This window comes from Xenopus laevis, chromosome 1S (genome assembly GCF_017654675.1).
Source record: "Xenopus laevis strain J_2021 chromosome 1S, Xenopus_laevis_v10.1, whole genome shotgun sequence".
NCBI classification, from domain to species: domain Eukaryota; kingdom Metazoa; phylum Chordata; class Amphibia; order Anura; family Pipidae; genus Xenopus; species Xenopus laevis.
The window spans coordinates 154,659,721-154,673,856 of record NC_054372.1 but is presented as its reverse complement, the minus strand read 5'-3'; the positions used below and the strand labels follow the sequence as shown (position 1 = coordinate 154,673,856).

Sequence of the window (14,136 nt, the reverse complement as noted above, 5' to 3'; positions counted from 1 at the left end):
AACAACATAATCTCTTTTAAAACCCTTTAGTGTCAGAATAAACTCAGAGAAGTGTGAATGAAAACCAAAAAAATTGCTGTGTGCAGTCAGGTGAAAAAACAGGGATGCCATAGTTGTAATACCTTTTAATGGCTTTCGTATAAAAAAAAAAATAAACTTTACAGGAAGGATTTAGTACTCTCCAAATCTTTCTTCACGTTGACACTTTACAAAATGAAGCTGAGCACATGCACACATATAGAGGACCTTTATGAAATATGGGATGAGCTAGTTCTTTTGGCTGGTACAGTTTTGAGGCAAAATTTTAGAATTTGCCAGCAGCAAACTTTGTTTCATAAATGTGATTAGATTTGTATCTTCAGAAAAAGAAAATACTCCCAGCAGCAAACACCATAAATGGTACTATTTTTGATGTTGTTGTTGTAGTAGTTCAGCAGCTATGAGCTTCTCTAATAATTTAGGACAATGTATATGCTATTACATAGTAACATATTAAGTTAGGTTGAAAAAAGACACACGTCCATCAAGTTCAACCTAAAAGGAGAACCAAACTCTTAATTATAGACATCAAAAAGAGTTTAGCCAAACTCTTTTTGATGTCTACTTTGAGCCAATAAAAGCACTTTTCTTTGCACTACAAATTGAAACAGTGTGCTACAGTTTCCTTGGACTTCCCCATGGTGTATGATCCTCCAGCGACCATTCCACCCCAAATATTTGCTAAACTTGTTCAAACTTTTAAGAAACCCCTCTTTAAAACAAAAAGAAATGTCTTAAAAAAGAAATACTGAATAATGGACAAATAAGAAAAAGCAAAGGCTTAAAGGGACAACAATAGAGGGCATGGCTTGGCTTGAAAAGAAAAGAAATTGTAAGGATTCAGTAAGGGTAGCTGAGTTGTGACAAACTGACAGGGTTACAGCCTTTAATCGACTGCATACAACAGAGAGCTTCTTACTGACCCTGGAGCAAGCAAAACAATGACACATGCCACAATAAAGAGAGAGCAAGATGGATAACTTCCAATATTTTGAGGGCACTAAGAAGGGTCAAGATATAAAATATGAAAGGCAGAGATACATGCTGTAAGGGGCTACAATATGGAAAACCTTGCAAAGTTTCTAGGCATTTCTAATGGTTAGTACCATGTCTAACAAGCATGGCTTCTAGTATTACCTTTGGCCCCCTGACATAGTGTTTGTATCAGTGCAATGGGGCAAAAAATTGTGTTCATTCCACTTTATCAAATATCAACGTTAGCAATGAATCCCACACCTGCATACTCCACCTTATCTATCTATAAGAGACCTGTACTGGAAAAATGTTCACAGCTCTTTGGTGTTTGTGTATGCAAGATAGATGCTAATTGCTAGCAGTTATTAATTAATACACCAAATATTTGGCATATTTACAATGTTAAGTATATTGACTTCTCTATTTCTTTTCTGTTTAATACTGTTAGGCACATATAATTCACTAAATGTATATAGGATATTAATTAAGATACAAATTTCTTTTACTCCAGTCCAAATTAACATAAATATGTTCTGTGGCTTGGTAAAGAAATGTAGAATGATATATGGGATCAATGTATTTATAAAACTCACCCACAGCTTTAAACCCCCAAGATCTGCTTCACTGCACAACATGGCCAAGTGCCAGATAGAAAAAGGCACAAAGGGCAGAAACAAAATCTCCAAGAAAAGATACCAAATCAGAGAATTCAATTACAGCTTCAGAGCAAACAACAGGACTTTGCATAGAGATTAAGGATGAGGAACGTGGGTAAGCCCAATTTTAGCCTTGCTTCCAGCGTTTCAAAATAATATTGCAAGCTATTTCTGCACATAGTGTACATGCAAATATAGAGAGGCCTTTAAAGCGATCTGAATGGCTGGCGATTCATGTCTACTCTCAGCATCAGGAAACTCACAGGGTCTGAACACAGGAGGCCAGAGAAAACTCTGTTCATGTTTCATTTAAAAGAAATGAGCTTTTCCCCACAAAAATGTTACAGTTTGGTTCAGATGACAAATAACATACAGAATGACCCTCTGCAGTTTAGAGCTTTAACACTGTAATATAAGTTTTCCATAACAAAAGGAAAATTGTAAATTTGAAAAAGAAATTTCAGATATATTTTTTGACAAAAATATTTGAATTAGAATGGAGAAGACAAAGTGGATCATTTAGCTCATTTACACATTGAAATGAAATCTAAAATTAGTGGTTAGATAGGTAAGTGGGTAAGTCAGCCAGTGAAAAAAAGGACTGCATCAACAACCCCAAAGATATATGGTACAGTCTGATTAGACAGATGGACGGGATTGTGGTATTGGGGTAAAGAAATTGTATATTGAAGGCTAGCACTTAAAAAAACTAGGAATATTTGGTCATTAGATAGACTGGTAGGTAGTTGAAGGCATGGAAACAAAGAGCCGGTATTTGGAATTGTTTTATGCTATCCACCCCAAAAGGTAAATGAGTAATTCTACTCTATTCTTTTATAACTCTTCCATAAGAATAGTAAGTCCTACTTACTGATCTGATCCCCCCATTCTGAAAGTTAGCCATGACACTGACAGTGTACCTAGCCATAACACAACTGGTGCTTTGGTTATAAATATAGGTTGTAAATGCTACAGGGAAACGAGTTTCCTCCTGAGGTAACTCTTAGGGCTTTAGCACATGGGCAGATTTGGGGAGATTTAGTCGTCTGGCGACTTATTGCCTCTTCTTCGGGCGACAATCTCCCCGAACTGCCTTCCCCCTGCGCTTCGATTCGATTTATGAAGTCGCTCTAGGTTTCCTCGTGAGGCAACTTTGGGTGACTTCAGAAATCGAAGCACCGTGACTGCATTTTTTCATTTTAGCAGGCGGAAGGCAGGGGGAAGGCCCATGTGCTAAAGCCCTAAAAAGTCATGTAAACCCCCCCTACAAAAATGTAAACAGTGAACAGCCTCTTTGAAATCTTTAATGCAGCATCTACTTAATCACTTAAGATTTATTTTTCTTCCTCATTTGCCCCCCTCCCTCAGGAATTTATTTTGGCTATTGGCTACTGGCCCTGCTCAGTTCTCTCAACTCAGGTTACTAAACACACCCACCAGTCTAGTAGCCAACAAAGAGATGGCATTGCTGGCTTCCATAGAAATTCTGCTCTAGCTGTCTGCCACTATATTTTCTCCTAACTTCCTCTCCTGAGCTCAACTTAAAGGAAAACCATATCCCCAAAATTAATACTTAAGCAATAGGCAGTTACATATCATATTAAGTAGAATTTTAAAGAAACTTGCCAAACTGGAATATATCTTTAAGTAAATATTGCCCTCAGTGGTGTAACTATAGAGGAAGCAAGCCTCGTGGTTGCAGGGGGGCCAGGGGAAAAGGGGAACCCTGACCAAGGGTCTGCTTCCTCTATAGCATTGAAATCCCCCTCCCCCCACTCTTCTTCATCTAAATGATGCGCTGACACCTGAGTGAGCATGCGGCGGGGGAGTTGTAGACAAGTGCTTACAGCAGTTCCTATGTGCGCCGGGCACTCTGAAATTTTTCTGGCTGGAGGCCCGGCGCAATCTTGTTACGCCTCCGATTGCTCTTTTACAACTTTTCCCTTGAGCCCCTATTTTATCATATTCTCTGTGCTTCCTCAGAGATCACCTGACCAGAAATACTGCAGCTCTAACTGTAACAGGAAGCGTGGAAGCAAAAGACAGAATTCTGTTTGTTAATTGGCTCATGTGACCTAACATGTATGGTTTGTTTGTGTGTTTATAGAGACCTAGATTGTTCAGGGGTATTCCAAGCAGTACTTTTTATCAAAGTAAGTTGTGCATGTGTAAGCCTGCATTCTTCATTTGTACTGTGCACAGGTGCTGAATTTCAGTGATTATGGGGCAGATTTATCAAAGGTCGAGGTGAAGTTTCGAAGGGAAAAACTTCGAATTTCAAGCTATTTTTTGTGTACTTCGAATTTGAAAAAACTTTGAAATTCGAAGGTCGAATTTTTTTGAAGTACTGTCTCTTTAAAACTTCGACTTCGACCATTCGCCATCTAAAAGCTGCCGAAGTGCTGTTTTAGCCTATGGGGGACCTCGTACAACCTGTATGGAGGCTATTGGGGGAGTTTGGGAGATCGAAGTTAAAAAAAACTTTGAATCGAAGTATGATAGTACGATACGAATTCGGCCCACTTCGACCCCAAAAAAACTTCGACCTCCATTCGATTGGTCTTTTTGATTTGAAGTTCGAAGTTTTTTTAACTTCGACCTTTGATAAATATGCCCCTAAGTGTCAGAGGGAAAATGGCTGCCAGGTGAAAGCTGCTGTTTGTTTTAGGAAAATATGTTTTTCATACAGAATGGAATTAACATTAACGCCATGTATATTTGCATTTACAATTTTATAATCAGTCAGAAATTAATATCTAATCTGCTTTATCCAACAAAATTGATTTTTTTGTCTAATTCTTGTCACGCCATCTGATGTCCTGGCATGAGGAGCAGATCTATTTGTGACCTCATTGATTTTTTGCTCCATATTTCGTTATTGATCTCACTGTAGGTGGTTAGCATCAAGATTTTTACTTATATCTCTCACCTTTCTTGACATCATATTGAAATAAATGACAAATTATGTCACGCATTTAAACTTATATCCTCAACTAGGCGCTAATTTGTTTCACATACACAGCAGTGTAATTTCAATGTTCACAGCAGTAATAGATGTCTGGGGAGAACAGTATTTGTACAGGGGTGGTTCTAATATTGCTGTTCACCCATGGGTGTATGATAATACAACAGCCCAGTTTATACAGCCTGTTTTTGGCTAGGAAGATAACCTGTTATCATCTACCCGGGATCATTCCAAACATTTGTTTTGTGTCATAATTGCCCTATAATCAAATAGCAAAGAAATGTATCACAAATTATACAACTGAAGCAACAACCAAAATAAACTTAAATAATATGAAACCCCACATAAAGTGATGCTGACACATAACTCATGTTGATCATTTTTCACTGGTAGATCTGTTTTTGTAAGTAATTGCTACTTGAAGTTCCTAAACCTGACTGTTTTGCCAACCTGACAGTTTTGCTCAACATGTCACTTAGGGGCAAATTCATCAAGGGTCGAATATCGAGGGTTAATTAACCCTCGATATTCGACTGGGAATGAAAATCCATCAACTTCGAAAATCGAAGTCGAAGGATTTTGCGCAAATACTGCGATCGAACGATCTAAGGAATAATCATTTGATCGAACGATTAAATCCTTCGAATTGAACGATTCGAAGGATTTTAATCCAACGATCGAAGGATTATCCTTCGACCAAAAAAACGTAGCCAAGCCTATGGGGACCTTCCCCATAGGCTAGCATTGGGTTCGGTAGCTTTTAGGTGGCGAACTATGGGGTCGAAGTTTTTTCTTAAAGAGACAGTACTTCGACTATCGAATGGTTGAATAGTCGAACGATTTTTAGTTCGATTCATTCGATTCGAAGTCGAAGTCGTAGTCAAAGGTCGAAGTAGCCCATTCGATGGTCGAAGTAGCCAAAAAAACACTTAGAAGTTCGAAGTTTTTTTACTTCGAATCTTTCACTCAAAGTTAATGAATTGGCCCCTTAGAGTTTCTAATGATAACAGACTACTGAAGCTCAAATATGGCAGCACCCTCAAAGATGAACATGGGGGATCAGAGGTGTAATGTAAAAGCATCTGCAAATACTTTTATGGCAAAATTATAGATCGCAGGCAAACACAATGATAGACGTAAAAAATAATTAATTAATTTCTGGTGTCAGTATCTCTTTAAATAAAGTAAAGCTGTAAATGTTATTCCAAGTGTCCTTGGTCAATTATTCTGGTTATCTCTTGTCTTCACAGGCAGTCCAGCTGTTACACCATTGCACGAACATTGGAAGGATGGGAAGTATAAAACTGCACACAAAGTATACAATTTATGTACCAAAAACTAACCTTTTGGAGTGTTGGGAACTCCAGTTGTGTTGGAGGTGAGACCTGGGACTTCCCAACAGGCCCCTTCCAAACTATTATGCTGCTTTGCTAGCTGCTCAATAGTCTCTTCCAATCGTACTCTCTGTTCACGCTCATACTGTAAAGAACGGTGCCATTTACGACTATGGGTTTCAGCTAAATCCAAAAAATCTCGGCATGCCTAAACAATGGAAAATTACAATACAGTAATTAATAGGAATAGCTGGCAAGGACTAACAAATCTTATTTACCACAGTCAGAGTAAGATATCCGGTACAAATCAGATATGCACAGGTGTACCCTGTCTACAGTTTATTATTTTACAACTGTGTATGGGTGTATATGTATTGATCCCATTTACCAGTTCTACTGGCAACAATGACGGCAGATATAAATTGCTTTGCCCTACTTAAGCTTGCCAATAAATGTGTATTTGAGAAAGAAGAAAATAAAGAATAGCAATCATGGGGCTTATTTATTTCTGCAAGAGAAGTGTGCAAAGTTCAATTTCAGATACAAATGTCCATGTTTTTTAGGCACAATGCAGCTTTTTTTCCCCCACAACTCAAGGGTAATAGGTTGAGCCTGCTTCATTTATGCCAGATGCATCACACTGAACACAATTGCACATGCTATGGTACCAAATTGAATGCATTAAGAGGCCAGCATTTTCATAGTCAGGGTTTGCTCCACAACCTCAAGGATACCAAAGTATTAAACCAGGAACTTAGATGTCTGCTCTTATAGAGCAGGTCTATAGAAGACTGTGCTGCAGGTTTTTAAATCCTCAAAGAATGTTGTCCCAAAATCATACGAAACTTTATTTTATTGGCGTATGGTCAGCTTAACACATTATCTGGTTGTTCAGAGAGGGCTTCACTAGAATAACGTATGGTTCAGTCTTGCAATAATATTATTATGTGAGGTTCTGGACTTGTCTTGTGAAACACTTAGGGTTTACTAAGGGTCGAAGTGAATTTTCGAATTCCAAAACTTCAAATTTCGAAGTAATTTTTGGGTACTTCGACCATTGAATAGGCCAAAATTCGATTAGAATTGAAAATACTTCACTAATTCGACCATTCGAAAATAAGTACTGTCTCTTTAAAAAACTTCGACTTCGACACTTCGCCACCTTAAACCTGCTGAACTGCTGTTTAGCCTATGGGGGACCTCCTAGAAGTCAAAATTTTTTTTTTGTACGATCCTTCGAATCGTTCGATTCAAAGGATTAAATTGAACTATTTTTACTTCGCTTGAAAACGGCTGTTTTCGAAGTATCAAATTCGATGATCGAATTTGCAGTTTTTTAACTTCGAAATTCGACCTTTAGTAAATGTGCTCCCTAATGGTGTTTGTTTCTTTTCTCTAGCTGTTGAAATTGAGGGACTGGTATCTATTTCTATTTGGCAGTTTATGTTGTGACTGTTTTCTGGCAGCTCATGTGTAGGTTCTCACACTTGATTGTATATAATTAGCATTTATGGCAGTTGCGTGAATGCTCCTTCTGGCAAGATAAACTATTTAAAGGAAACAAATAATGTCATGAACATCTAAAATAGAAGTAATTTGTTTTTGAACTAAAATATATACAAGAACCTTCCTGGTATTAGCCAACCATCCCACCTCCTGATGGCTGCTTTCCCAGGCTGTGTAGGTGAGTCTGTGGCCCTCAGCACTTTGCATTGTAGGGTGCCAGCCAATCAGAAGTTAGGCAGTCTTGATAGCAAACTGGAACCAGAGAGGATGAATAGTCTTCTCCAATACAGGTGTTGTTTTTAAAGACAATGATCCTTTTAGTCCAGATTGATATCAGACCCTATTCACTTACGTGCCCTGTGTGGCCTCAGCTGCCTGACATCCAATGGTAGGCAGGGAAATAGGCGCCAGTTTAAATTGATGTGTCGGCTGACAGGCAGGATCGTGGATGGTGATAACCATACAGTGCGCTACAGATCCCCCCCACCATACTATGTGTGTAGAAAGAATGTGGGACCTCAGACCTGGTAAGGATACAAATCACATTTGTTGCACTGCCTTGGGATGTTTAAGCCTTTCCTTTTCTTAATGTGTAAAGTTGCAATTGTGCCATTCTGATATGAGTTCTGGGGGTATTTATACATGAAAGTGCCCCTTTGCCCTCCTGCTGTGAGTTCTGGGGGTATTTATACATGGAATTGCTATTTTGCCATTGTGCTATGAGTTCTGTGGTATTATATAAGGAATTGACACTGTGCCATCCTGCTGTGAGTTATGTGGGTATTTTTACATGAAATTGCTACTGTACCATCGTGCAATGAGTTCTGGGGGTATTTATACGTGGAATTGACACTCTGCCATCCTGTTGTGAGTTCTGGGGGCATTTAATATACATGAAATTGCCACTGTGCCATCCTGCTGTGAATTCTGGGGTATTTATACATGGAATTATCACTTTGACAATCTGCCGTGAGTTCTGGGGGTATTTATACATGGAATTGCCACTGTGCAATCCTGCTGCGAGTTCCACAAAACCAGAAAAGGGGAGAATGGATGATTTAAGTAAGGGCAAAGGGAAGCCTGTGAGTAGGGAAGAGGAAGGAATGTGGTAGCACAATGGTTAAAAAAAGCAAAAAACAAAACAAAATAACAGAGATGAAATGAAATGCTGCAACAAGGAGATAAAATACAGAGAGAAAGTGAAGCAAAGCAGTAGAGAAAGATTAGAAAACAGAAGGAAAGGAAAGAACAAAACAGTGGCTCATTCAACCATTAAACATAGTGATAGTGTGTGGGCAATAGTCCAATAGGCCCAAAAAATGCTCTAAAGCAGGGCTGTCCAATTGGAGGACCACATGCCAGATGTGGCCCTCCAAAGGAGTTTTATGTCTCACTAGTCTTGTTTAGGGCTCCACAGGCTTCACTGTATGAGCTCATCATTTTAATTCAATCCTTAAATTTACTAAAAGTACTGCAGGATTTTCGGCTTTAAAAATGGTCCAGTATACCAATATTCACAGTTTATATTTTCTTAGTAGTTTTTTTCAATAATTAAAGGTAAAAGGCATGACAAGATCATATGTTATTGTGTATATTTCTGTAGCTATAAGCAGATGGTAGAAAGAAATAGTGATCTATATTTGCACACAGAAATATATTCATTTCCCTCAAGTCAAACAGATATGAATAAGTAATGCCACTCATAAACTACATGTCTTTATGGGAATATGTTTTATTGGCTTTATAAAACTGATATTGGGTATAAAAAATGTGAATGGCAAAACTGCATAAATATCTTATTAGCCTTAAAAGGAAGTCAGGCTTTAAAAAATCTTCATGATTAAAAATCAACCAAATAAGATGTCATTTTTAGATCACTTCGTGGTTGTTTTTGTACTGGTTATGCTCCAGTAACTTTCCAATAGAATACAAATAGTGATGGGCGAATAAATTCGCCAGACATGAATTTGCGGCGAATTTCCGAGTTTGGCCGCAAGCAAATCAATTTGCAAAACTGCGGCGACAATTCGCCGTAGAAAAATCCGCCATGTAGAATTTTTTTTTTTTGCCGTTTCACTGTAAATTTGCGGATTTCCCAGCGAAGCAAAATGGCACAGATTTGCCCATCACTAAATACAACCCTGCCTATTATACTCATACATGGCAACATCACAGGAGCTGAATGAAGTGTGCAAGGTGCAAAAAAAGGGCACAATCTTGCACCCCAGGGAGCATGTGCTTGTTAGGTGAGCACTAAGGGGCATCCTCTTGCTCCACCTAGCACTCTAGCACTTGCACCGCTGGAAACTTTAAATAGCCCCTCATGTCATTCTATGAACACATAAGAGGGGCAATTTAAGAGGTGCTTGGTAAGTGCAAAAAGTGTTTATTAATGGTTCTGTCAGAAACAATTTGAGGGTTACTTAAATAAGTGGCACAGTACTAATCTCATAATGTCTTTAATCTCTTTTTGTTCACTTTTAAATTTATGAATAAAATCAATTTATAAACTGACACCCTGTTGGTCAATTAGTGTCCAGAAGCCATTACCAGTTTCTGTATTATTTCTGCTTATCACATATAAAATCCAGTCATTCCACGATACTGTATCTCCTTTGCAATAACTCCATTTAACATTTTAGGAACAATAAAATTGTCCTGTGCAAAGATCTGTTTCTTTTTTATTTCAACAGTTCAGCTTTTGATGGGATCTCAAGTTGGCCTCACAGAGCATTTGTTAGTAATGGGCCCACTCTCTTGTTCTGACTTATTAGCACTTGCCAGCTCATAGGACATGAGGGCACATACACAGACTATCGTTTGCAGTGGTGTAACTAGATATTACTGGGCCCCACAGCACATTAATTTTAGGGCCCCTAACATATCAGGAGGTTGTCCTATTTTACCAATATATATTGAGATTGTTCATAAATTAGGGTCTCATTGGTCTCCCTATACCTCCTGCCCCCCCTGCAGCCCAGGATCTGCTTCCCTGATCATTTGGTTTCTTTAGATTGTATAAAAAAATCCATTGATATTTTGGTTACAGTGTTGTGAATAATGGACTTCTAATAGGATTTGTGGTATTTGTGACAGATTGATGGTTGTGTTATAAAAAATGTCATTCATAGAGCGAGACATTATGATAGCAAGGATATCTACTAGTCCAGGGATCCCCAACCTTTCCAACCGGTGAGCAACATTCAGAAGTAAAAGGAGTTTGGGAGCAACGCAAGCATGAAAAATGTTCTTGGTCTGACAAATTAGGACTGTGATTGGCCATTTAGTAGTACCTATGTGCATTGTCAACCTACATTGAGGTTTTGTTTAGCAGTGCACCTGGTTTTTATGCAACTAAAACTTGCCTCCAAGCCTGGAATTTAAAACAAGCACCTGCTTTGAGGCCACTGAGAGCAACATCCAAGGGGTTGGAGAGCAACATTTTGCTCACAAGCTACTGTTTGGGGATCACTGTACTAGTCTATTTACACATGAGAATGACAACATTTCTCTCAGCAATTCTCTACCACACTGAATTATTACCTGCTTTTTTTTAGGCATCCATAACTTGTGATTTGGCTGCAAAGAGCAGGGATATAAGGTAAACCCTATTTTTGACATGTTCCATTGCTGGTACTTCCGTGTCTCAGTGGATGACAGTGCTTCCAGTTCAGTGATAGGCTGTAAACCTCCAATTTCTAGAGATTTGTAGAAGCACCCATTGGCACAAGACACTGGTTGGCCATGTAATCACCACCTGCTTTTAACAGACATTAAGTCTGCAAAGTGCACATAATGTTGTGCGTTGCATCTTGCACTTAATTATCTTGATTAAAAGTACAAAAAACGGACTTACATTGATCATTGCATTAGAAGTGATCCTGAAGAGGGTGGCCCGCTCATTCACAGACTTAATCTTCTCCCCACTCTCTGCAGGCAGTTTGAGATTCTCCAGCTCACTCAGGGAGCGCTGGAGGGCGGCGCCATGCTTAGCGATGAGTTCATTGCAAGTGCTGAGGTCATTCAACTTACTAGTCAGAGCTTTCAGAGAGCTGTGTAACTGACTCTTATCAGACTGTGTACTTGGCTCTTCATCCCCAGAGTCATCTGTTTCAGTAAAAAGAACAATACATTATTATGCGTTTAAATATGAAAAGCGGTGGTCGCTGAGTTCAACCAATTGTTGTTATATATAAAATATTCTTCTGACCACATATATTAACTATATGACATTTAATTAAAGTATAGTTAGCTTACATTAGACTGAGCTTGCATTGGGTCCTTATAACCTCCAGTGGAGTCACTTGCTTGTGGCATCAGGTCATATACAATGTTTGTGGGGGATTGTGATTAGTGAAAACTGGAAATTATTCCTCAGTGATTAGTGCACTTCAGGAACAAAGTTTGAAAGGGTTTTGTCACCTTTAGCCAGTCAGCAGGTAGCATTTACTGTTTACTGTTGGAAACCAAACACCAGATTCAGGTCCAGACTGGGATTTACAATAGGCCCTGGCATTACAAGTTCACAGAGGCCCAAGCAGCCCCCGCCAGCCCAATAAATAGTGACTGTCTATGGGAGCTTAGAGCAGCCCGTCTGGCATTTGCCAAAACCCACAGATTGCCAGTCCGGGCCTGACCAGATTGGTTGCTATGGGTAACTAGACCTGGGCAAACAGTTCACCTTTAATAACCCAGAAAATTTCAAGGACAACAGCCATAGTTTGCCATGTGACCTGTAGCCGCAATCCACAGATTAGACAGGGGAGATGGAAAAGATAAAAGGCAGAGAAGGGAAAGTAGGCTGATAATATACAGAAAGGGAAAACAAGAGAAAACTGTGTACAGAGGACATGGCATATAATGAATAAAGCAAAAAAAATATATATATATCTAATGTAACTCAGCATAATATAATAGGAATGTACGATCTCCTGTTCAAAGGCATTAATTACCCATTAGGCTTATATAGCTTATACAATTAGTAGCCGCTACAATAGCTTTCAGTTTTTTCTGTAGTGCAGTCCTAAAGGTAACCATGTCCTTGCCAGCTAAAAGCAATTTACCACCATGTCTAAGTGGTGAAAAAATATTTTATTTAAGATTTCTATTGGATAAGCTACTAGGGCCTGTTTTTCCTATTCATATCATTCTTGTCATCTTCATATAATCTTAATTCTTTTCATATAATTTCACCAGAGGGAGCAATGTTCTAGGCAGGGCCGGCCTTAGGCCAATTGGACCAATTGGGCCCAATTGGGCCCCGCACCTCTGGGGGGCCCCGCACCACAGGGCAGCACAGATAATATTTCCCTCAGCACATGATGCTGCCTGGCCTGCCCCCAACTTTGAGAGTCCAGCCCATCCCCAAATCCATAGGTCTAGCCTGCCCCCAACTCTCATAGGCCCAGCTTTCCTCCAACCTTGATAGGCCCTGCCTGCCCCCAATCCAACCAAGCCTGCTCCCAAGCTGAATCGGCCCAGCCCCAAACTAATTGGCCCAGTCCACTCTCCTATTTCCTCCCTCTCTCTCTTACCCTGTGTGCCCCTATTATGTTACCTTGTCTGCCCCTTTCCTTTCTATTTTGTGCCTGTATGCCCTTATTTTCCTAAATACTTGGTGTGTCAGTAGCCAGCAACACTTTGTCTAGGGGCCCCGCCAACATGGTCCCAATTGGGCCCCACATTTGATAGGACCAGCCCTGGTTCTAGGGATGAACCAAAGCCAGGATTCAGTTTGGGATTGAAACAAATCCAAGAACATTTTGCTTATTTATCCTTATAGGTAATGTATACTTTAAATAACCAAAGAGGGTTACATATTAATGTACATTATGTTTAATCGGAGACATACAGAGATCATGATAAATTGGTTAATAACATGCAGTTATGGCACAGACTCTATCCCGGGTGCATGTATGGAGCATATTAGAGAGATTTGCTAAGTTGTTAGACTTGCTCCAAGGCCAGGATACAGTATATATGTCTGCATTATCTACAAATTTCTTGTATTATCTTTAGCTAAACCTTGACTCTTGCTTTGCGCCAGTAATGAACAGAATGACAGGAGACTCTAGGATGGTAGAATTAATGAATTCCCCAGCAAACAAAGCATTTTTTTAACCTCTTTCAAATGCAGCTAATGCAGCTTTAAACTGTTTTCTTTTAGAAAGCCACGAAACGCTGAATCAACAGATACTTAGAAAACAATTTATTGTTCTGTTCAATATTTAATCGCTAACACAGCTTTGGAGACTATAGAGATAATTAGGAAGGTTTCTCTGCATTAGGGTATCTCTCTTAATGCTTCACCCCCAACTTCCGTAAGTCTACTTTTTTTCTTCTTCTTAGGTACCCCATGTGCATATTAGAATCTACATCATGGTCAATGGGGTCAGTATTATAGGAAAACATATCATTGTTCATAGGGCACCAAAGGTGAATAAACGGAACACTGATTTTGTCCAACCAGTTTCTGACAGCCAGCCACAAAGCCCCCTCCGGCCCCCCTGACCTGAACCCCAATCCCCTCCACACCCCTCCCCCCTCGTGCATACTTTTTCTCCTTGCGGCTGTGCCGGGGTCCAGGAAGGGAGGTTGTGGCAGCAAAGAAGGTGTTGGGCAGGGAGGTTGGGGCTGGTGGGGCTCACCGGGTTTTTTCCCA

General features: G+C 39.5%; 1 protein-coding gene across 1 annotated transcript in view; it reads right to left on the bottom strand.

The window, feature by feature from the left end:
• The window catches only part of osbp2.S (oxysterol binding protein 2 S homeolog), a 60,458-nt gene that overhangs the window by 26,420 nt on the left and 19,902 nt on the right, over positions 1-14,136 (bottom strand). The window contains exons 2-3 of the mRNA XM_018244256.2: positions 11,332-11,582; positions 5,979-6,177 (exon numbers count right to left, since the gene is read on the bottom strand). Of these exons, the coding sequence (XP_018099745.2) occupies positions 5,979-6,177; positions 11,332-11,582 (450 nt within the window). The remainder of the gene's footprint in view (positions 1-5,978; positions 6,178-11,331; positions 11,583-14,136) is intronic.